This window comes from Aythya marila (genome assembly GCF_965140915.1).
Source record: "Aythya marila genome assembly, chromosome: 6".
Taxonomy (NCBI): domain Eukaryota; kingdom Metazoa; phylum Chordata; class Aves; order Anseriformes; family Anatidae; genus Aythya; species Aythya marila.
This window is the reverse complement of record NC_139047.1, coordinates 36,960,510-36,984,779: the sequence shown is the minus strand read 5'-3', so window position 1 is coordinate 36,984,779 and position 24,270 is coordinate 36,960,510. Positions and strand designations below refer to the sequence as shown.

General features: G+C 43.6%; 3 protein-coding genes across 12 annotated transcripts in view; 1 reads left to right on the top strand and 2 right to left on the bottom strand.

The window, feature by feature from the left end:
* The window catches only part of MBD5 (methyl-CpG binding domain protein 5), a 126,804-nt gene extending 125,312 nt beyond the window's left edge, over positions 1-1,492 (bottom strand). For all 7 annotated transcript variants that reach the window (XM_082763685.1, XM_082763690.1, XM_082763691.1 and 4 more), the window contains exon 1: positions 1,380-1,492. The gene's annotated coding sequence lies outside the window, so the exon portion shown is untranslated. The remainder of the gene's footprint in view (positions 1-1,379) is intronic.
* A 605-nt stretch (positions 1,493-2,097) lies between these two features.
* Positions 2,098-18,618, top strand: ORC4 (origin recognition complex subunit 4). 3 transcript variants are annotated; one of them, XM_082763684.1, is made up of 14 exons: positions 2,098-2,112; positions 3,513-3,584; positions 4,430-4,506; positions 6,189-6,279; positions 8,764-8,839; positions 9,246-9,331; positions 11,024-11,072; positions 11,608-11,759; positions 13,347-13,520; positions 13,818-13,904; positions 15,359-15,467; positions 16,656-16,751; positions 16,833-16,900; positions 17,683-18,618. In XM_082763684.1, the coding sequence occupies exons 2-14, from the start codon at positions 3,528-3,530 to the stop codon at positions 17,869-17,871; spliced, it is 1,311 nt and encodes a 436-aa protein (XP_082619810.1). In that variant the 5' UTR covers positions 2,098-2,112; positions 3,513-3,527; the 3' UTR covers positions 17,872-18,618. The 3 variants fall into 3 exon arrangements, 2 of the variants coding, with proteins under 2 accessions (XP_082619810.1, XP_082619809.1); XM_082763683.1 differs by lacking the exon at positions 2,098-2,112 and adding an exon at positions 2,256-2,785 and having other exon boundaries at positions 17,683-18,617; XR_014317813.1 differs by lacking the exons at positions 2,098-2,112; positions 17,683-18,618 and adding an exon at positions 2,256-2,785 and having other exon boundaries at positions 15,359-15,576; positions 16,833-16,874.
* Positions 18,619-18,674: 56 nt separating this feature from the next.
* Positions 18,675-24,270, bottom strand: part of ACVR2A (activin A receptor type 2A) — a 58,324-nt gene continuing 52,728 nt past the window's right edge. For both annotated transcript variants that reach the window (XM_082763678.1, XM_082763677.1), the window contains one exon: positions 18,675-23,761. In XM_082763678.1, coding sequence (XP_082619804.1) covers positions 23,567-23,761 — 195 coding nt within the window. In that variant the 3' untranslated portion in view covers positions 18,675-23,566. The remainder of the gene's footprint in view (positions 23,762-24,270) is intronic.

Below are 24,270 nucleotides of genomic sequence, written 5' to 3'. Positions count from 1 at the left end.
CAACTGCAGCTACGGCTTCAACTCTTCGTCGCGATATTTTTAAGTCCTGGCCCAAACAGATATCGCTCCCGCTCCTTGCGCCGATCAAACTACAGCTACCTCAAACAGCGTGCTCACAACACCCAGGTATTTACGCACAAATTAGAAACCAGAGACACCAAAGCAATCACAGAGGGTTCCTTCTCATGGGTCTCCTGCCCGCGTGAGGCAGGGGGGACGCACGCTCGCTGCTGACCTCCATTTAGCTGCCATGCCCCAACCACGCACATACTCACGGCCTACTCCACGGTTCAGCATACACCGAGGTGCTCAACACCCCGAGCCCTCAAACCGTCCCCCCGAAACCACCAAGAGCGCCATTAAAGCTCCAGAAACCAGCAGACCACAGCGATTTCACCGTCAACACCGGGCTGCCATTGGGATGGGTGGGGGGGGGGGGGGTGTCCCTGATTTCAACTCCGCGTTCCTGCCCCGGACTCCTACTTCTGGGCTCTCCGCTAGCCCCTGGCAGGCTGGTCCCGGCGTTTCCTCGCCGAGGATGGAGCTCGTCCCCTCGCCTCGGGGCTGTGCGGGGCGGGTGTGGGTGCAAACCCCACGCTTTTGGCCCGCCGGCGGCGGTGAGGCTGGAGGGGAGCCGTGGCCTTTCGCGGCACAAGGCCGTGGCGAGCGAGATGACAACAAAAATACCTGCCAGGCGCTGCCGCCGGCCGCAGGCGAGCTGTAGGGCCGGCCACGGGGTTGTAGGGGGGCTGCCAGGCTTTGTAGGGCCGGGGCCTGGGCTCGGGTAACTCGGGGCTGGCGGCTGGGAGGCCACCGGCGGCGGCCCAGCGGGGGGCAGACCCCGGGGACCCCAATGCACGCAGCCAGCTCCTATAGGGCCGGCCGCCCCGATACCTCCGGCCGTCCCCTATATGCCCGGATCCCCCGATACCTCCGTGTACCCGGCGAATCCCCAGTTACCCCCAGCCACCCCAATACCTCCGCTAACCCCTCACATCCCCAGCCACCCCAATACCTCCATAAAACCCCTATATCCCCATACACCCCCCCCCACCTCCAGCCACCCCAATACCTCGGGGTACCCCCCATACCCCCAACCACCCCCACACCCCCGTGCACCCCCGTTTACCTCAGGACCCCCCAACACCTCCACAAACCCCTCATCACCCCCCTCACCCCATACACCCCCCCAGCCCCCCCCGTTTTGCCTGTTCCCCAACTTTCCCTACAAAAACACCCCCCCCACCCCGCGTAGACCCCCTCCCCTCCCCGAGCAGCCCCTCCACTCTTTATTTTTTCGCGTTTTTTCGCCTTGTTTTCCCTCCCCCCCCTCCCTATCCCCCCCCCCCCCCCCCCCCACGGCCCGGCCCGGCACTCACCTCGGCGGCCCCCCGGCGGCGCAGGCGGCGGCGCACACAAAGGGCAATAAAGGGGGAGGAGGGGAGCGAGGGGGGGGGTGTGGGGGGTGAAAGGAAAAGAGAAAAAGGAAAAAAAGAAAAAAAAAAAAAAAAAAAAAAAAAAAAGAAGGGGGTGGGGGGGGGGGGGAACCCGACTGAGGCGCCGCCGCCGCCGCCGCCCGCGGGGCTGGGAGGAAGCAGAGGAGGAATTGAGGAAGGGAAAAGGGGAGAAGGGGGGGGGGAAGGGGGGGTGCAGGGGGAAAAAGGGGGAAAAGGGAAAGGGGGGGGGGTGAACTGTCGGCCTGTCCCTTTAACGGGGTGAAGCCCGGCGCCCCCCGCCCCCCCCCGCGCTCCGCATCTCGTCAGCGGCCGCCGCGCTTCGGGTGCGGGGCTCGGCGCGGCGCGGCCGGGCGGCGAGCGGGGAGCGGGCAGCGCGCATGCGCCGACGGGGAGGGGAGGGAGGGGAGGGAGGTGGAGGAGGAGGAGGGGGGGGGGGGGAGAGGGAGGAGGGAGGAGGGAGGGGAGGGAGGTGGAAGGGGAGGGGGGGTTCCCAGAGGGCCCCGCGCGCGCACCCGGAAGGGGATGGGGGAAGGGAGGGGCGGAAGGGAAGGGGAGGGGAGGGGAGGGAGGGGCACGTGACGGGAGGGGAGGGAGGGGTGGGAGGGGGAGGGCGCGCGAGGGGTGATGGGAGGAGGGGGAGGTGGAGGCGCCTCAGGTGAGGGGTGGGGAGGGAGAGGGGGGTTTAGGGGAGGTTTAAGGGGTTTTGGGGGATTTTTAAGGGGTTTTTAAGGGGTTTTGGGGGTTGGGGTGGGTTGTGGGGGAGGGTGTGGGTACGGGGAGGTGGTTTTTGGGGTTGGGGCGTGCTATAGGAGCGGGGTAAGGGGCTAGAAGGCGGCAGGGGCTGTGGTGGGTCCGTTGCCCGACCGTTATTTGCCCGTTACCGGTCCGGTGCCTCACGCGACGGGAGCGGGGCCCTGCTGGCACAGTGCTGCTCCTGAGGGCTGCCCCGTCCCACGCTGCTGCTTTGGAAAGTGACTGGAAGAGCCCTCAGGAAAACCCTTTCTTCTGTTTTTTTTTTTTTTTTTTTTTTTTTTTTTCCTTCATTTTTTATTATAATCAGGTATGTGCCGGTAATGAAGATTTCTTCCATTACCCATATAATAGCACATTCAGCCGCTGGGCGTGTTGAGTCCAGCTTTGGTGCATCCAGGCGCTGTGAAGGGGCTGAGCCCCCTCAGGCTGCTGAGGGCTGGTGGCTGGGCTCTCGCTGAGGGCCTGAGCCTGAACGAAAGGTTCCCCGGGCTGAAGTGCTGCAGAAGTTTCCCTTCTGGACTCTTCTTTGTGCATCTGGAGGCACAGTGCTGGTTGTTCCCTTTGTGCTTCCCCAGGTGATGATTGGAACCACACCACAGTAGCTGTACAGGTGGAAGGATGGGCAGCCAGTCGTTCTTTTAGAAGCATGTTACAACATTCCTATAGCCTGCTCCAGCAGCATATATTTATTATTTTAAACTGTCCTAAATATTGTTGAGATGAATATACTGCTTGTGACAGTCAGAGGAGAAGGTAAACGTGTGTTAGTGCACCTTACCGAGGAGTATGGAGCTGATTGTGCACAATAATCTGAGATCAGCTCCTGCCCAAAGAGATGGGAACGCTACAGAGTGAGCCTCAGTGCACGAGGTGTGCCACTCCTGGTGCTGCACAAGATCAGCTTGCGCATGGCCATGCTGTCTTTGCAGAGCTTGGCTCAGTGTTCGCAGACAGTTGGCTGTTGTCCTCGACTTTATCTTAAGAACTTGCTAGAAAAGCTTGGAAGTCTGCTTGGTCTTGCATCAATGACTTGAAGTGCCGCTTGCCTTGTGTTGAGAAGCATCCTGAAGCAAATCTGTTTGTATACAACTTCCAAACAGAAATTAATTAGAAATGCATTTATTTTTCCACAAGATGAGCTACTACATCTATATCTGTTCAGATGTTATATACAGAGTTCTCACAAATGAGTGGTTGCCCTGTGTATGTGTGTTATTAAATTCAGTTTGTGTTGTTTCCGAGTAATGTATGCTAAACTAATTTGTTTGCCAAATAATTATAGTTCTGTTTTCTTATGTAAAGGTGAAAACTTCTACAATGAGTAAACGTAAGTCCAAGGAGAGCATCACTGCAAATGCAGAATGCATTTCACAGGTTAGTAACATCACTATTAGCTGGTTTTAGAGTATGAAATCTTCCCATCCTCTGCTATCTGTGTAATTCTGTAGGTTTTTACTAGTCCTCTGTAGAAGAACTCTTCCACTTGTGGATGGACTGTGCTGACTGATTGAATCGCTCATTAAACAAAAATAAGTCTAGTAATTAAGTCATTAGGGCTTTAGCACAAGAAAAGATAAATGAAAAATGATGTGGAAAAACACCGCTCATGTGTAAATCAAAGACTTCCTTTCATAAAGTGGAATTAAGTGCAAAACAGACTTTTAGCTTTCTTTTATCCACTATTTAGACTTGCTGGGGAGTATATCTGCATGGTTATTTTTCAGCCAACCACCTGAAGCTGACAGTGATCGTTCCATCTTGAGTTAAAAGTTGGCTGGGTGTCAGAAGGAACCATGCTTCCAAGATACCAAAAGCCTCCTAGCAAGCGGTAGGAAGAAATACTCAGGGATTCTGAAGTCTGCTGGTACACGTTTTCTTGCACCTATGAATTAGGTGTAGTGCTGACCTAATTTTAGAGACTGGCTTAATATCCCTTTGGGGGTGAAGGAAAGGAATTGTAACAGAAGGGACCAAAGGCTCACACTGCTGCTCTGGACTGAATTTTCTCTTTTCTGCTATGGAGAGTCTGTTAAAAGTTCTGCTTCTGACAATGTTATTCATACTTTCAAGGCCTTGTGCTGTTGAAAACAGCTGAAGTTTGCACGTAGAACGGCTGTGTGCATATTTTGCTGTTATTTTACTGCAGTAATTATGTTACTGGTATGTTCTGGGATGTGAAACACCAAGCATTGGTTTTGAGCCTTGTGTTATATCCATAGGTGCAAAAAGTGTTACGTGAAAGGTTTTGTTACCATTACGCTACTGGAAAACTGTTTGGGATTGAACATCAGCACAGGTGAGTGAGCAGATTCAACGAATAACTTCTATTTTAGCCACAGGAATAAAAATAACCAGTTAGTCTGCTACCCCTGTTTTTCTAAATTATACAGGCTTAGATGACTTGCAGGGCCATCCTTCCAAGCATTGTTTCTCTTGAGCTCTAATAGACTTTACACAACTGTTACTTGCTCTTTTGTCAGTCTATGCTGTCCTTTGTTCAAATTCTGTAATTCCTGAAATGCGTTTTTGAGCCTGAAATACCATTTTAGGGTATATTTAAGACAGTGTTTGATGATCTGACCAAGCAAAAAGTTAAATTCTCTTGTTGTGAATCTGTATTGTTATTTCAAATGCCCTCATGTATGGAAAAGCAGCATTAAAAGTTGGCCTTAAACCTTGGATGCCAGCATCATGTTTCTTGAAGTGGAGACCAATGTTAGAATCAAATTGACTTCTCAGGGTCCAGATGTAAAGGTTAAAGTTAGGGAGAAGAGACTGAGAGAGAGGAGAAGAGATTGCTACAATAACTCCACGTTATTACTAATCCTTCTGCACTTACAAGGTCAAAGTCTGTGAATAACAAAGAAGTACCTAAAGAGCTTGTTTTAGCCATGAATCATATCGTTTTTTTTAGAAGTAGTTTATAGAAGTTGAACTTGTGCAGTAGTTTCCTTTCCTTCCATGGGAAGAATAACAACATTTTGGGTTATTAAAGTAGTGCAGTGTAATACACATGCAGATATCACACAGATGTGTTTAATGTTTTGGGAACGTGTATTACTGTGGTGTTAGTGTGCTACAGACCAAACCTTTGTATTAAGTTAGGGTTCTGAAAATGATCTGTTTACAGACTCCTAATATGCCACTGCTGATGGATTATGCTGGACAGAAAATCCAACAAACTTCCCAGTCTCTAGCTTTTCTTACCTAAGATGTTATCAGGGCTCTTTGCCGTAGTTAGCTCTCAAATAGTGGACAAAAATGGACACATAATTTACAGCTGTCCCATGATGACTCCTTTAGAAGCAGCTGTGTCACGTGAATGTTCACACTAAAGAGAAAGCTTGTTAAATGCACGCATCTGTAAATGTTTGTGAATTGGAAGTACCGGCAGCTTTTGAGCACTTTCCATATGGCATTAGGTGATTAATCTGTCTGAAGACAGTTTAGGCTTTGCTTTGTTCCTTTGGGTAGTAATAGAATAAGAACTTGAAGATCAGCATTGCTCTTATCATTCACAAGCCGTGAATGACTAGATAGAGCACATAATCAGTTTGATCAATATTGTCAATGTGTTCTACTAGACTATTTTTTTTTTTTTTTTTACTGGTGTCAAGGTTTTCCTGGTATATATTGGTCAGTCTTCCTTCTTCATGACCTCTAGTGGTATCACATACAATGATATTATGTTTTGAAGAAATTATTTTTAAAGTTTGTTCTTTTATGGTGGTAAATTGTAGAACTTTATGAATCAGGGATACTCCTGTATCCTGCATATTTTAATATTTAAAAATATTTTAAGAGGTTTAATCCCTCAGCCTTTTGTACTTCAGTATATTGCATTTTGCATGCCTTGGATGCAAACAAGGTGAAATGTATGGAGTTTTCTCTTTATGTGGTAACAATTCTTGGGTTTTTCCATCGTTTCAGTGAATGTTGCCTGGTTTGAAGTTTAACCTAATATTGTTTTCATCACAGGCATCTGCTGGAACTGTTGAAGCGAACTACAATTCATGGAGAAAGTAATTCTGCCCTCATTATTGGACCCCGTGGATCAGGAAAGACTGCGGTATAAACACCATTTAAAAGTTTATACAAAGTCAAATAAAGCATGAGGTAGATGACCCCACTGAAGTCATGAGAGCTTTTGGAGCTGATTTTTCATCTCTTTGCCTGCTTTTAAGGAGGGAATTGCTAGTTGTTTGCACATCACATGAAAGTGTTCTAGGATTTCTTACGAGGTAATTCTGTTGAATTACAGTAAGGAGAAATCTGAAACTTCCAAACACAGTAATTTTGTAAAATTAATAACTTCATGTGCAGCTGACAAAAACGTGGGCCTGTCCATCCTTGCAGGGACTTGTAGAAGTATGCGTGGTTTTGGAATCCTTTGCATGTCTTTACCAAGTCTGATGACGTAACTACAGGTGCCCCAAACTCGAAAAATGTAAATTATTTTATCAGAACAAGTTGTGTTTCTTGGGTTGTAATCTGCCAACATCATAGGTTCTGTCTTCTTTCAGCATTTTTCCTTTTACGCTTATGCCATGGTTCTTGCCACAAAAGAGTTCATTTTTGTTTACAACCAGGTTTTGTTTGAGAAGTCCTTTAAACGTTCACCCTCTATTGCTATCGGACCTCTGTTAAGATGACTGAAAAGGCATCCAAAAAACAGAGTAGACTGGAGGGTCAATTTCTACATAGCTGTTAATATGTAGAGAATATATCTTAATCCCCTTTGAAATGTGTCAGAGACCATTGCTATCCGAGTTACAAGGGGATGAAATATTCTATGGGAGTGGTAGTTTGTTTATAGTAAGTGTGGGTTTTATATTTTAAGGGGACTTTAGATGAGATCAATTCACATGCCTCCTTATCTAAGTGTTATATATTATGTAAAGGTATAAATTTTTTACATTTACCTGAGTATGCAATTGCTAAATAGGTTGGTTGTTACCAAAGAAAGTATTTGAGAGGGACTTTGGAAGTCTTCCCAAGTGCGAGAGCGAGTGGCCTTCAGTGTTTCAAATGCAGTTAAACAGGAATGAATTTATAGATTGTAAATGTACCTGTGATACAGCTGAAACTTGAAATCATTCCACCAATTTGTTGATGGCTTCCTTATTTTGCATTTCAAAAGCGGTCTGTGTTGTTACCTTCTATTACCCGTGGCACTTCAGAAGGATAATTGCCAAAAATGCTATGAAGGAGGAGAAAAAAGGGATGAAAAAACAATATCAAATAAAGATTCTTCCACCTACAGATGGTTTAGTTGTGTTGAACTGGAGCTGATCTTTCTTTTCTTAGACTTACAAATTCATTAGTTAAACGACAAGCACTCTCACTGTGCAGAAAATATTTCTTGGATTTTCATGTGTATGCAATGTGGCCTTTGAGAGTAGAATTGTAATTGTTCTGAAATACTAGCCAGAAGGGATGACATCTACTTACGGGACATAAACTTGACAAACGGAGGGAATAAGCCTTTTTTTGTTCCAGTGTTCATACACTATTGGTACCTGTAGTAGGAGTCAGTTAACCGTATCTGCTTCAATACAACAGCAATAGAAAAAGATAGATGAGCTTTATACTGTGGGTAAATTGAAGTAAAGGTGAAAGCTTTAAAAAACAAAAAACAAACCCAAACTGATCTGCCAAATGTCATTCCCCATACCTCCCTGCCCCTAGTTTCCAAAACGCACACTATTCTTTTCCATTAAGGATTCAAACCTTGCTTCTAAACCTTTTATATAAGGACAGGGAAGACAAAAATTTGTGAACCTTCCTGCCAGAACAACAGTAAATGAGAAACAATTATTCTCTTATTAAGAAAATAAGAGATGTCCATATAAAGAACTTATTCTACATCATCAGAGGTGTTAGTTCTCAAACACTGCTGGAGACAAGAAAGCTGTGTATAAATACCTGTATATATTTATACATACGCATAGGTAGGAAGGACCTGCAGGGAGTGAACAAAAAGCTGATTTCATCTACTTAGATGTGTTTTAATATAACCCCTCGTGACTTTTTACCAAACGTGCTCTGAAAGACTTGGCACTGGTGGACTGTGAATTTGGGACCCCTAAGTTTTATAAGCAGTAGTTGATGTGAACGTATACAACTTAATTTTTGTCTCGTGCTTCTGAAGATAAAAAGAATAAGCACAGTGTCTTTAAATATTCAAAGCAGGGATTTTTGTTCTAGAGCATCTAATGAACCTGAATACTGCAGTAGCTCGGAAGACAAATTCTGGTGCATATTGGACTCTTAAAGATTTGTTTGGTTGAAGCAAAAGCTCGATAACATTGATCTGAAAATACAGAGACTAAAATACTGGAGGTATTCCTTTCATTAAGAATTCAGCAGAACGAACAAACATTGCTACAGTTGTGGTAGTAATGTCACTTTAATACTTTTGAAAATACTCAAGTTTTTGGTACATAATTCAACAGTGTGTACTGCTTCCTATCTGATAATACCAGCTGATAGCTTTTTAAAATTGTTAATCCATTAATCTCGTCATAAAGTAATTCTGTTTCTCTTTTCCTAGTTACTAAATCATGTCTTGAAAGACCTCATGGAAATCAAACAAGTTAAAGAGAACCTCTTGGAAGTTCGTCTGAATGGCAAGTAGCACAGTCCTGCTCTGATTACGTGCAGTTGCTGGGTATGGCATGCACTTAAAAGAGTTTTGGTTTCAGCAGGTACAATCTAGCCTCAAATATGGACACGCTCATCTGTGAGCTCCTAAATGTCTTACTTTGTGTCTATAGAAAGACAACTTGTGTGCTTTTAGTGGCTCTTTCTCAAAATGTTGAAAATCAGTTCAGTTGTGAACGAATTGTTTGAAGTAACTTTATATTACGTGTCTTTTTTAGACATTACTTGTCTAGCCTTAATTGTTAAAAGGGCCTAGCTTGGTCAGGCTTGAAACTGAGAGCAGCTTCTGGGTGAGCTTCTAGTGGTGGTAGAAGCGGCTGCTTGGAGTGAGGGAGAACTGCCAGCTCTTCATGAAAAATCGTTTTCTTTCAGGGCTTTTGCAGACTAATGATAAAGTGGCCCTGAAGGAGATCACCAGGCAGCTGCGCCTGGAAAATGTGGTTGGGGATAAAGTTTTTGTAAGTATCGACTTCATTATGCTCTTTGCTTATCTGCCTGTAAAATCCTTGCCTAGAAAACCAGAGGTAGAGGATGCAGCTTGTTGAGACTGAGTAGGCACTGAGAGTTTATTCAATAACTCTCAATAACGAGTGGGCTGGCTCAATCTTCCCAAAGCTCTGTCTTTTTAATATAAATACTAATTGATGGCCGTGGTGTGCTGAAGGAGTCTTTGCCTGTAATGACCCTGGGTTACAAGCACTTCAAGGCAAAAAGCGTGTTCTGCACAGGTGTTGGATGTTGCTAGTTTGCTAGTTGAGCAGTATTAATGAATACTTTTTCAAAAGCCATTAATTTCAATTTAAATAAATGAAGGAATGTAAAGGCTCCCTTAAAACTTACTTGCAGCCTCTGAATGAAACATATTAAGCATTCCAAGGAGACTGTGTTCAGAGGATTAGAGTATTTTGGAAACATCTGTTTTATAACATCTCAAGGCAAAAGAGTAGGCGAATTAACTGGCCAAAAAAGGAGTATCTTTAGTATATTTGAAAGCTTTTCTATTTCATAGGGATATCTATCCAGATTGCTGTCATCTTAGAGTTCTCATTCTGCATAGAATTTCTTTTAAAATGTTTCATTCTATTGACTTTTTCCCAAAGATAAGAAACCTGGTTAAACTAGTGCTGAAGTAATAAGGAGAACAGCTGAAGTGCTCCAGAGAATGAGGCTAAAGGCAGTGGGGAGTACAAGATGACTTGTCAATTGTAGTTAGTAGGCTTTATTATCTTTGCTTTTTTAGTTATCCCAGATGATTTTTAGATACAGAAAATGGACAACTGTTTTTGGCGCTGAGCTAAAATTTTCCCAAATATAACTGCAGAAATAAAATGAAATGGCAAGTATTTAGTGTCAGCGTAGCTGTTTGAAAGCCTTCTCTTTTCATCAGAGAACTAGAAGAACGTTTGAAAGTACTTTTTTTTCCCCTTTAACTTAGTTTGGAGTATTACTTTAAACCCTTAGCTGTCTAATCCGTTCTGTTTCAAACATCCTGACTTGCAGGAATGCCCTTGCTTCTGTCCATAGAAACTTTTTCTTTCTTAGCTTCTGCAGTTCACTATCAGAGAGTAAATTGGTTCTTCTGCCTTCTTCAGAAGGGTTTGTGGTCTTCGGTTATAATAACTTCTCATCTTGTAACTCATATGCCACAAAGCGTGTCAATGAGTGTGTAAATAAAGCAGGATGGTCGTAGCAAGTCAGTTTCCTCGTGAATGTCATGCTTCCATCTCATAAGGTTGCAAATTAATAACCCGCATCCTTATTCTTAATGGAACCCATTATGTGGTCGTCGTTGCCTGTGTGTAAAGGGAAAACTTGGAATGCAGTAGCTATTTAAGGGAAAGATAAAGCTACCTGTAAACTTACCTTAATAAAACATTCTTTTGATCACTAATTTATGCCTGAGGGCATGAATAGTTTGGGATTTACAGGCTGAAAAACATGGATCAAAGTAGAGCTACCAATCGGTTTTCTTCATTTGCTTTGAAGCATTTGTGATTATACAATATGAAGTAACATTGTAAATTTTGTATATGTCCTGGTTTTGAAAGGAGGATGTCAGAAGGAGATGAGCTTCAGTTCATGTCTGAACTTGATGTCAGATTCTGAGAATGACACTGAAAAAATGCTGTGAATCTTTTTTCCTTGTATAGGGCAGTTTTGCTGAAAATCTTGCGTTCCTCCTTGAAGCTTTAAGGAAAGGTAAGCACGACTATCTCTGTTCTGAAACTGCATGTTTCTGTTCATCACTTGACTGAGAAGCTAGAATACAGATGTTTCTTCATCTGCTTCTACAAGTGGTGTAAGGAAGTCTTGCCCAAGAATGCTATGGTTGTGAAATAATGGAAAAAATGTGTAATGCTAAGCTAGTATAGACCTAACTCAGCTGATGCCATAACATTTACATACGATGGTCAGCTGTGAAGGACAGATTCTTTTATTCTGACTGAAGCTATTAAAAATAGTGTTCCTAAAAAATAGCCACAGAAATGAATCTCCTTGCAACTGGAAATGATGCCTGGTTTGCCAGGACAAACCTTAACCAGTTTCCATGTATTTTTCTTTTTACTGTTGTAGCAATATGTGCATGAAAGGGCATACATATCTGCAGTGTCTACGTGAAAGGATGGCCTAGTGAGGTAGCTAAAAGAAGACCTGTAAATTGTTAAAAGCAGAAGTTGTGAAGGCTGTAGAAATGATGGTGTTACCATACTCATTTTCTAACTTGCTGTCTCAGGAAACAGAACCAGCAGTTGTCCAGTCTTGTTTATACTGGATGAATTTGACTTGTTTGTTCATCACAAGAATCAGACGCTGCTGTATAACCTGTTTGATATATCCCAGTCAGCACAGACTCCAGTAACAGTTATTGGACTCACATGTAGACGGGTAAGAAATTGCAATCCCATGGTTTTCAGCTTCCTTAGTTGAAGTGTCTTCTCTCTTCTGCTCCTGAGACTTAGTTTCTTAGTAAACTTTTCTCAATTACCTATTGGTCTGACTTTTGAATTTAAAAATAAATAAAAAAAAAAAAAAAAAAGAAAGAGGGCAAACAGATGACCAAAAAATTGCAAAACCTCCAGTTGGTGAGAATAGGCTTGTATTTAAAACACTGCTCTGAGGACAAGGGATTGATTGATTTTTTTTTTATTTTTTTTTTAAGCCTACACTTTAGTAGGGTACTTTTGCTGTAACATTAGTATGTTTAAGATTAATTTAAAATTCATATTAAACTTGTGACCACTACAATAACATCATATGGAACTGGACAGATGTGTATACTGTGAAATTATTACTTTCTGACACTGTAGTAGCTGATATGTTATTAAAATAATTAAAAAAAATGCACTGTTTTTCTCAAACTGTTCTGGTTGCAAAGGGCTGGGTTGTGGTAAAAGCAATAATAATTCTGTCACAGAATGGTTTGGGTTGGAAGGGACCTTAAAGATGGTCTAGGCTTCCATCAAAGCCTCAGTCTGAGGTTGTTTGGGTGATACTTAGCTGAGCAAATTGTTAGAAGTTAATAGAATAGTTAATAGTTGATGTAATAAATGACAGCCTTGTCTTTTTGCTCCATTACTGTCCAAGTCTGGTATCCTCATCACCTCTAATTTAGAAGTTGGTGTTGCTCTGCTTTTGAATCTAATTAAGGTAGAGTCTTTGGAGACCAAGTCCTGGTTGCGATAGCTGTGGCTGCTGAGTTTTTCTTCAGCTGGACATCCCGTTCCGTGTGACTTCTAAACCAAAAGGCGTCTCAGTGTTTCACTGTTGGTGCTCTGGACTCTTACCACGCTTTTTGCTGAGGGATTTTAATATTCTGAAAGCTTTTTTTTTAGTTGCCTGCCCAGAATTCCTAGGAACAGCATAAGCATCTGTCCCAGTAGAAGGTAGGGGCATAGTGCTGTGCTTCTCTAAATGGTTGAATCCCACAGCTTGCTTTAGGTACGAATCTATCACAATTAGTTCTGAGAAAAATAAGCTTTTCTCTATTACCTCCAACCAACAACTTGATGGCAGGCTTGCTTAGGTCTGTGTGACAATCTTAGAAGATCCATCTTGGCTCTTAATTTTTGGTGGCTGGATTCTTTCAGTCTGACAAAAGGCATGTGAGCTGACAGCTGCCAGCCTACGGATCTGCTAAACAGACAACTTGTCGAGAGCCCTGATAGGCTGAAACATCTTGAACGCAGACTTAAGTAACTGAAATATTTACATAATCTATGGAGAAATTTGCTGGGTATCCTAGCAACTAATTATCCCGTATGATGTATGCACCACATGATTTGGGTAAACGGCTAGTTGTTAGGCATTTCAAGGCACATCGATTGCAATAATTAGCAAAGGTCTTGCTGGATCTCTGTTAAAACACATTTTAAAAACACATTTTACTTTGTTTTTCTATTCTAGTTTTTAGAGAAGCTAGGATTGCAATATATGTATCTTTTTTTTATAATATTATTATTGTTTTTTTACAAGGATATCCTGGAGCTCTTTGAGAAGAGAGTAAAATCAAGGTTCTCTCACCGACAGATCTATGTGTTAAATTCCTTTGATTTTAAACAGTATATTAAAATATTCAAGGAACAGCTTTCTCTTCCTGCTGACTTTCCTGATGAGACTTTTGCACAAAAATGGAATAATAATGTTCAGGTATTTAAAGCTCTTCATACTTGGTTTTAGTAAAGCTTCTGAAGTAACATCATTTTATAAACGTAAAGCTTTTACTTTAGACTAGTATTTCCTTTCACTATTTGAGATTAATATGGGATAAACCAAACTGAAGCCTGGGCACGTAAGTGTCACGCAAGACCAGAAGTTAAGGTTAGACATAAAGAACTGTATCGTGTGGTGTCAGCTGAGCTCTTTCTGAGAGTTAGCTAACTACTGTTTTTTCATGTGCATAGGAAATGATTTGCAGAGACGATAAAAGTACCTTTTCTTTTTAAGCATCTGTCTGTAGATAAAACTGTGAATGACGTGCTGCAGAACCTTTTTCACTACACCAAAGATCTGCGCTCACTTCACTTTCTGTTGGTATGTATTTGGATGTGATTTCTTTGTGAATTGCAATAATCTGTATACATCACGTGAGTTTTTAAATCCAGTTATCAGACCTTTACTTGAAACATCTTGTTGATGAAGAGGCTTTTGACAATACTGGTTTCTTGCGTGCTTTATCAGGCCATGCTTTATTAACAAATTCGAGTTCTTCCAATTTTTATAGCAAATACTTCACGAGGATTTACTTTTTAATTGAAATTGTGCACTGTTATCCAAAGTAACTTTTGCTGAGTCTCAATTTATAAAACAATATTGTAGGTGAAGTACTGTCAACATATTTTCCTTCTGGAATTCCCTTTGCAAGACTTGATAGTTATTTTTTAAGCAGAGTTAAATGTAATAAACAAACCTGGTAAACCAGAGGGTGCTCGGTGCTCCCAGCTCTGTTTGGGTGCTGACTGGTGAATCACAGATTTCACTCTCCCTAGAAGAAGGGAGAGCAGTGACTTGCAGCAAGTGCTGTCTTCATTTTTCTCTACTTCCCTCCACGCTGCGTGTCCTAGAGCTGGCATTTCTTTGCCCCTCCCCTTCTTCCCTGTTCAGATTCCCATTAGCCTTTATAATCTAAAACTTCATTCTGTTCCTGCGGAAGTCTGAATCATCGTGCTGCTTGCGAGGCTGTTACGCTGACATCCATAAGGAAAGGAAGAAAGGAAACGACTGGTGGTGGATAGCATTGGATGTTCTCAGTGGAAGATCACAATTACATGCACAAAATAAACGTTTTTGTATGACACAGACCTGCAGAAAGTAGGAGGTAGTCACTAAAAGCCAGTTTTTCTGTCCTGATTAATATTAAACTGCTAAAGAGCAAGTGGATGTCACTGCAGTGCACCTGCTACGTATAACGGCTTGTAGATAATCAATAGGTTTGGAAGAGTGGTGTCAGAGGAGGTCGGTTAACTGTGTATGTGTTAACCTACACTTGTGCAGAAAGTGAGTTTCGAACAAGGAACTGAAGATTATTAAAGACTCGAATGGCAACTACAGGAGCCTGTTTATTAAATGTTTGAGTTGATAACTTTTGTTCTGTAATCTGAGAGTTGCCTTCAGATGTTTTCCTAGCAGTGGCACAAGTAGCTCTGTGTACAAAGGTATGTGTAAAGTACTTGTAAGTCATTTCTTACAGCAATCCCTGGAGTATGCTAATCCACTGAAACTAATACAAACAAGCTAATGAGTGTTTATGTCCTCTAGTGAGGAGGCTTTAAAGTTTTCAGCCAGGAAAACTTTCCTGGCAAAGCGTAGTTGTAGCTACCAGCTATTTACAGGGGTTTGGGTATGAACCTACTGCGTGTGCAGGGTTTATTCATTAATGTTTCCAGTAGGTGACTCCAGGGGAAATGTGTTCTGCGTGCCATCTCGGAGCAGAAAGTGTGTCTGGTAATTAGTAATTAAATGAAAAATGTCTTCTGCTTTATTTTTAGATGCTTGCTGTAAGTAACGTTACTGTGCATCACCCTCTTATCACTGCGTCAGATCTTCAGGAGGCAAGCAAGCAGTACAGAATGGACTCCAAAGCAAATATTGTACATGGTAAAGCTCAGTTTTTTTTGTCCCAGGTGTTTCTAAAGACTGGAAAGCATCAGGTGCCTCCGTGGAATTCAGATGGAAGGGACACTGCGTAATGCACCGATGCCACTTGGTATGAGCTGTTTGGGGGGCACATCCATCTGCCTGCTCCCCACTGATTTGCATTTGGACGTGTGTGGCTATCACGGTGCAGAATGAACCCGAAATTGAGTTGTGTAATACTTGGTGCAGATATTACTGCCCAGGGCACTCAGCCAGTGCCCTGCTACGGCTGTGTAACAGCTCTCAGCACCAGCCAGTGTGTTTGTAGTCAGCACTGGTGGCGTGGGGAACCCCCCAGGCAGCATTTCTGTCCCGTGAGTGTCAGAGGAAGGGGAAAGGCTGACCTCTTTCTGCCAGCACTGGTAGAATGAGGGAACTGCTGGGCTTGGGCTGCGAGCTGTGGCAATAAATCCTCTGAGAACTGCAGCAGCCTGTGCTTGAACGTGTGCTGGGGCAGCCTGAAACCCCTGGTGCTCCTTTCACCGAACCGTTTGGTGAGGGGCTGAGGGGCTTTCCTTAAACCTCAGCAAGTGAGATGCACTGAGCAATGCGCTTAAGCTTTCTCTGATAAATATTTGGGAACTTGTACAAAGGATAAGAAGAAATAAATGGCTGATGAGGATATAAGCCCAAATACAGTTACAGAACAAATTGCTTCCCTGATCAGGAAAAGATCAATTTTATCCGATTGCTTTTTCACCGCTCCCAGACTTTACAGGCCTTGGTTTGGCTTGACCCTGTGATTCTCTGTCTGTGGAGGTAATTCCCTGCATCACTTCTTTAGCTTTCAATAGCAAGTAACTTCTTCAGACTCTCATTTCATCACATGCTGTATGGTAGCATGTAGATTGTCTTGATGCTGCCAGGATTTCTTTGTCTGCAGTGATGATTTTGTCTTTATGCTTAAATTTCTTGGATGTTGACAGAAGCAGCATGTTTTTTGTAACATTCTTGCTTCGAATATCTGAAAACTAATGTTCTGCTTGTATCTAGCCTTACTTAATTCTGGAATTTTGTTACAATTACGAAGATAAACCCCACAAATATGTGAGGCCTACAGCATACAAAAGAGTATTAAAAATAGCACGTGAACTGCTTGCACTTCTGATATGCTCAAGAGATATTTAGAGCTCTTGTCTCTCCCTCTAGGTTTGTCTGTCCTGGAAATCTGCCTAATTATAGCTATGAAACACTTAAATGATGTTTATGAAGGAGAACCATTTAACTTCCAGATGGTTTACAATGGTGAGAGAAATACATGAATCTTACACGTGCTTAGTCATTCGCGTTACCCCGAGTAACTTTTCCTTCCCGTTCCCGATGCAGAATTTCAGAAGTTCATCCAGAGGAAGGCGCACTGCATGTACAACTTCGAAAAGCCGGTTGTTATGAAGGTAAACCTGACGTGTAGTTTTTCCTAAATCACTCAGATGTGTATCTTCTGCCAGAACATGCATTAGAACAGTCGTAAACAATCCTTGAAGTAGCGGTGGATGCTTTAGGGACGGAGAAAACCCTGCTCGCAGAACACATGTGACCCGTGGCTGTGTTGCTCGGTGCTGCGCTGCCCTCTGCTGGTCGGTGCCCGGCTGGTAGGAAGTTTGTTGGTCTGGTAAATACCCTGCTTACAAGAAAATATTGCAAGGACTCTTGTTTTTCAAGCTTTTCAGTTTGGGGCACTGCCAGTGTGGCATTTCATCCTGCTGCAGCGTAGCAGCCCAGCAAGTGGTTGTGCAGATACTTTCAGCTGATGAATTTAACTCGATGATCAGGAGTTCGGCAGCCAAAGCCTCTAGTCTTGCTGCTTTTGAGCTGAGCAGTCCTGCTTTCTGATTCATGATGATTCAGTTGTGCTTAAACTGAAAGTTAAGTAACACTGTGTGCTTGTAATGAGCTGTCATTCTGGATTAATTGGAACAAAGTCATTCCCATTTGGTTATATAAACTAAATATTTTAATTTCTATAAGAAGAGAAGTGTATTCTAGCTCAGCTCACATATGTTTTACTGCCTGTCGAAAAGGACAGAGGGTTGAATGGAGCTGGCATTTAATGTCTGTCAAGGCAGCACACCCCAGGCTTCTGTTAAAACAGCTCCTTGTAGGTCTCTGCAAATGGCCAGTGCAGCCCGGAGTGAGGTTGTCTCCTTTTTTCCTAATTTGTTTCTTTTGTTTTTAGGCATTCGAACACTTACTGCAACTGGAATTAGTCAAACCAATAGAAAAACCATCGGTGCGCACTCAGAGAGAGTACCTCTTGATGAAACTGCTCCTGGACAACACCCAGATCATGGACGCTTTGCAGGTGTACCCCAACTGCCCCACAGACGTGAAGCAGTGGGCAACGTCATCGCTCAGCTGGTTGTGAGCTGCTGGGAACTCACGGGGCCCCTTGCCGCATCAGAACTTCTGGAGTTACGTGCAGACTCCAGAAGATGTGGTGTTTACCCACAGTAGGGTGGTTGAGTTAATAAATTGTTGGTTGGAAGAAGGCTGCTTGGCTTTGCTGGTCGGTTTTGGAACCGCAATCCTCTTACCTTGTAATGCCATAAATTGGAAGAACATCTAAATGCTTGGGGTAGCTCAGCTCAGCGCTAGCTTTTCCTTCTGAACGTGACTTCTGCTTTGTAGAAATCAAAGCAGTTGTGCTTTGGGTTTCTTGATTGCAGATTGAGAATGCTTTAGATGATAAAGGCTGCTTGGGGTGTTAACCAGCTGCAGGACTCCTGCTGTATGTTCTGAAGTGCAGATCTGTCTCTAATACAGCTCTGACGTGACTTAGTTCAACCTCCAGTCACAGCTACCTGCGTCTGGCAAGTGCTGTGTTTGTGCAAGGAGCCTCAGCTACCAGCCCACCCTCTCTGCAGGTTGCCCAGCTGGCTCATGATGTCCTCATGATGCTGCTGTTAGGTTTCAGGAAGGGTGATGCAGGAAGACTGATTTTCTCTTTCCTGAATATAGAGCGAGTTAGCTCATTCTTGCCTTAAAGTTTGTGATGTCATTTTGAGCAGCCCTGGCTTCAGTCTGTCAAAAAGCCAAAGAAACCTCGGTGACTTCTCCAGGCCTGGGAGACCTCTCTCTGGTGTCACTCCGAAGCCTGTCTTGTCAGTCAGAAGGAGTATTTTAATTTTGCTCTCTTGGCTGTTTCATTAGTTTTTAAGATGTCATCTGCACATCTTGAAAAACACAGCAGTACTCTGAAAAGGAGCAAAATAAGTAGTAGGAGAGTCACAGCGATGCAGTTCCTCTAGGTGGTAGCTTAGACAAGAAGCCTGAGGCTGTTCGAATGGAACACTTGCAAACCATAACTACAGCGTGAATCCAGAAAGCAATGCGTTTACTCAGCAAGCACAAACTGTTAGATTCCCTGTGTACTTCGTGTAATCCAGGTTGCCTTTTAAGAACGAGTTATTTTCCATGCCTGAAAACCTCCGTTCTCTGTTAAACAGCTCTAGAGTCTGGTCAGAGGTGGAAAGAAGGACGGGGGATGCAGGGATGGGCATGGCGGTGCTCACAGATCTCGTGGGGAAGGTAGGGGTGGAAGGAAGCAGCTCCCCCTTCCCCTGCTCCCTCTGCTTTGGCTTTTGGTCCTGGGGCTCTAATCCCTTACCTGAGAAGCTTGGTACAGGGCAGGGAGAGTGGTGGCAGGGAGGGCTCTTAGCCCAGCGTAAATACTGACCTGGTAGCCTGAAATATTGTCTGGTTGGGTAAGGTTGTTAATGATGCAGCACTACGGATGAAACCTGTTGTGCCACATCCACGGGCTGTCTTGAGGCTCGCTTGTAGGGTCAGAACTCCTTGCTCTAAGCGATGTTTGTGGAACCTCACATCTAATACATGCTGGGGCTGAGGCAGGTTGTTGCTTTTCTGTGAACCGAACAATTCCAGCTTTGGCCTAGTGTCACTTCTGGAGAAACAAACTGCAACAGCAATAGTGCAGGCTAGAAAAAAATCCCACTTGCAGCAGAGCAGCATGCACAGCATTTCTACAGCTCTTCTAAAGGCCAGGCTGATGAAGTTTCATGTTTTTAAAAGGGAGAGCAGTGACTGACTTTGAGCTCAAGCTAAAGGCCAGAAGCTTGGCCGTGCCCTGGGGCAGCTCAGCAGGGAAGCGAACGCTGCTGGGGCTGCGTGGGGCCAGGCTGCAGGTAAGAAACGCGCCTCGAGCCTCTCCCTGAAGCTGCCCTGGCACTGCTGGGAAGAGCCAGGAGAGGGGAAGGTCCCTTCCTGAGCCAGGATGCAGATTCTGCCTCTGTATCACTGCCTGCATTTCAACTGCACCAGCTTTCCTTTTTTTTTCTTTTTTTTCTTTTCTTTTTTGCCAGGAAACTTGCCACATCGCTTAAACATTACCGCGTATGTAGAAAGAGGTAGGTGTCTCTCCTCCCAAAGCGTTACAACCTGAAGAAAGGCATATGCAAGTCGTAGTAGTCACATTTTTTTTATTTTAACTTTTTGGGGAAGTCGGGGGAGAAAGAGCATACATTTTTATTTGTACAATATTTAACAATCACTTTATTGAGGGGGGGGGGGAGGGGTTGGTTTGTTTTTAGTACTTGCAGGAAAACAGCAAGTATGTTTTGACAGTAGTACAACAACCTGTGCCCAAAACACTGACAAATACAAAGAGTAAAGTTAAAATAATTGCTTACCAAAATCTTGAGAGGTAACGAATAGTATATGGACTGAAACTGCATTTAAAAGTTTAAAAAAAAAAAAAAAAAAAAGTACTGCTGGTTGAGTATCTGAGGTAAATGATGTTCCATCAAGGATGCTACTTGAATTGTTTTGCCCATGAGCCTATGTTACAGCTTTCTGCTTTTTGTACCAAGTGTTCCTAATAAAAGTAAACATTAAAAGAGTTTTAAAAGAGAAGCTGGAAAAAAGAGTGAACCGGTAATCTAGGGATTCTGTCAAATGCTAATATGACCAGGAAATGTCTTATTACCCTCTGATTAAGCTTTAGGTAGCACACCACAAGTTGGTACTTGAACCTAGGCTGACTTTTACCCCTCTCAACGAGCAGGTCCAAGGCGGTGACTTTCCATCCTAAGGTGTAGTTTCAGCCCACCACAACTCCAACTACGAGGCACAGGCTCTGCTCTGAGACGCTGCGGGCACATAGCAGTGAGTACAAAGCCATGCAGCGGGTGATGGAAAAACTCTTTGCCCAGCAACAACACAACAGGGAACGTGGCAGGGGGCTTCAACTTCTGGGGAGGCCGAGCCCTGGCTCTGTTGTCAGCTCTGGGGCCCACACAGCAGAGGCACTGCAGCAGCCCTCAGCTGAAAATGGGACCCAGGGGCTGGGTGCTCCTCCTGAGGCAGGGCACAGGGTGTCCTCATGGAGCTCACACCCACTGGCTGCACTGCTAGGGACTGTAAGGGATGCTGGTCACTGGCTGCTGGTAAATAATGCCAAATAGTTCCACTAGCAGCAGCTTCACCCATCCTGCTTTTGTTTATACTTGTAAAACATTGGCTCAGGCTCTTTCCCTACGTGCATGCCTGATGCTCTGGAAGCAAAGCCAAATGTGCTGTGAGAGCAGTGGTACTAGACCAGCACAGGGGATGGAGGTTGTTTTTTTTTCTTTTAACCAATTAACCAGCACTTATACTATGACCATCCTTCCTTTTTGTTATGCTCTTGGACAAAAAATCAGGAAATGTGGTGTAGTACAGCGCTAAACCCTCAGCGATCCCTGCATGGTTTGAACTGCTGCTTGCTCAGCCAGCTCAGTTTCCTCCAGCACCCCGCACCCTGCACTGCCCCGTGGATTTTGGGTACCACCAGTGCCTTGCTGCCAGAGCCTGCAGTAGCTGAACTTCACAGGATGAGAGCGAGGTGCTGCCCATTTTACACAGGAACACTTTTTGCATCAGATCTTGAGTAATGGTTATTAAATCAGCTGCATTTACTCCACCTTTGTCAGCACCGGGGTTACAGCTCCATGGGAGCACAGAGGCCTTCAGTAAGGTGGGACTGGAGCCTGCTCTGTTCAGAACTCAGCAGCTACGATTGTGCCCTGCTGCGTGTGTAAAATAGCATCCCTGGCTTCAAAATGGAAGCAGAATGAAGATGTCAGTTAAAGAAGTGGCCACAAGCTACTTTTTTTCTTTTTATACCCAAGCAGAACAACACTGAGTTGTACCTACAGCGCCGGTCACCCTTCAGAGCAGGGTTCCTCCGGCTCTGTGAGGCCTTAGGCATGAACATGACAAACACCAAGACAGGGCATGGGGTGGATGTTACAGGAGCACCACTGCACCACCTCTCCTTCCCTTCCTACTACGAGCATGCTGACCTGGGTCTTGTTTTATCTGTAACATCTCTTATTGTTCCCAGAGATTAAATTCATGCACATGTAAAACAGCATCCTGTGGCTGCAGGAGCAGCTTCTCAAGACAGCCTTCACAGCAAGCTCTTACAACATCCAGAGCTTCCTTCAAAAGCCCCTGACTGCATGGTGCAAAACCAAACAAAACACGAGGATAAAAGCACGCAGCATACACTAACCAGTGGTGGTTCTGTCCTCTAGAGGTCTCTAAAATTTATTTTACTTGGAAATTAGTGTAAAAAGATCAAATAAATGTAGTGAAACAGTACTTCTGAGAAGCACTTTGGCACCTATCTACCAATTTGGAACTTAAATATAAGGCATGACTTCCTAAACTCAAAGATAACATTGTGAAAGCAATTTCAATGTTTTTCCTTATTTTTTTAATGAGTCTGTGGTACGAAGATCAGTATTCGTTACCTCTTACTTGTCATTGCATATTTTACGTGTGACTAAATTATCCCTGAAATTTTTAAGCATTTGTAATCAGACAACTCTGGCTCCAATTTTTTAGTACGATTCTGGGATAAATCTGCATATCACAGACATGAAGTATGTTGGATCAGATGGCACCGAGCATTAAGTAGAGTGAAGTTGCAGAGAGTTAAGAATTTGGGGTAACTGAGCTTCCTGAGGTGATCCTGAAACAGTGATACAGAACCCACTGCATACTGTTTAGTGAAACAGAAAACACACTAGGCAGACCTCGTCACAAACATAAATAGGAAAAAGACTTTTAAAAAAAGAAAGAATTCAGAGCTTTCCAGTGTCCTAGCTCACAGAAAATTAAAAAAGTCATGCTTAAGTTTTCAAATATTCCTCAGACACAGCAAACCTAAATAGTATTCCATTAAATAAATGTATGAGATACTCTGGGAAATGGAGGTAAGAGAAAAGCTTTAAACTAAAACAAGGAAAATTTTGTTTCAATAAACAGCACTTTTTTTTTTTATACACAACAAGCTAGTACAAGAAAAGGCTAAAAACACTGCTTTAGGAATGGCCATTTACTGTTGGCATGAAGCATAGCTTACCCTTTTTAAATAACACAGTGAATTTGAAATACATCATTTACAAAACATGGATCAATTTATTATTCAAATTTTGTTAGTGTTGTCAATCTCATAATTTAGCAGAGGTGGAACTGAGGTATACCTTGTTGAGGGAGGTTAAGTAATACTTGGAAGCCTCTTTGCTATATCCCACTTGATTACTTTTGTTTATGTACACTGAACAGCAGCACACTAAACATTCACAAGCTGTGTCATATTGGCATTACAATAGTCATTTTTATAAACAACAGCAAATGCAATAAAAACAAGTTACCCTTTTTTAAATCTGAAATGAAATGTTTGATTTAAAAAAAATAACAGTAGTTCATTTAAGGAATTAGTCTCTTCCGACAGGTATTAAGAAATCTGATGTCAGTTTTTAAAACACGTGATTAGCCAGTACAGGTCCATATTCTTCATTTAAGTTCCTTAACAGCGTGTTCTCGTTCCTCAGTCCCGCGTCCTTCAGGTGTAAGCAGGGAATGCAAAAAGTCTCACGGATTCCTGTTTGGGAGGAGGAAGGGGGAAATAAAGGAAAAACACCTCTTGATGATGTTCCAGAGAGACGTAGCGGTCGGTTCACACAGAAAACAGTAACGACGTGAGCAGTCCCGTCAGCTTTAGCAGCTCCAGTGAAGAGTCCTGTTGGTCAGTGACGTGACCAGTGCAACTATCATAGACTGGATTCTTTGGGAGGAAAGTCAACGTTTGTCACCATCGTGACCACCGTCACAATGTCCTCTGTCGTTATAATGTTAGTTAGTTTTTGCATCTGGATAATCCGTTCTTCTACGCATCCCGCTGACAGCCTGGCTTCTGCGTCGTGATCCCAGCACTCCTCGATGGTCTCACAAAGCATCGCCATGCCCTGCAGCAAACACACAAGCCGAAGGGTGAAGGAAGAGTCACGGCGTGCAGAGTTAGCAGCAGGTTTTAGGCAGGCGGGGTCGCCCAGCAATTCCCGTTAGCAGGCCGTGTTTTGAGGTGTAGCTGCCCAGTTGCAGCCCCTGTGCTAGGGGGGAGGTTAGGCCGTGGTTGTTCTGGAACCTGGCAAGCCAGGGGACCTCACGCCTTGTTTATTTTATTTTTATTTTTATTTTTTTACAATTTCAGCAATGTGTGCAACAGAAAGCGGGTGCGTTTCTCTACGTGGTGCTGCAGTCTGCTAGTCAAATCAGTGATATTTTAAAGATCTCACTCTGAGAGGGTGAGCTCTTCACTGACTAAATGGAACCTCACTGAAAATCAAGGAGTACAGAAGGGGATTTTTATCTGACAGCAGCTAACTCCTCTCCAGGTAACTGAGCTAACAGCAATCTGCTCACCCCAAGGAGCAGAGGGTGGCACTCGTTTTTCTTGCAGAGTGTCATCTATTGT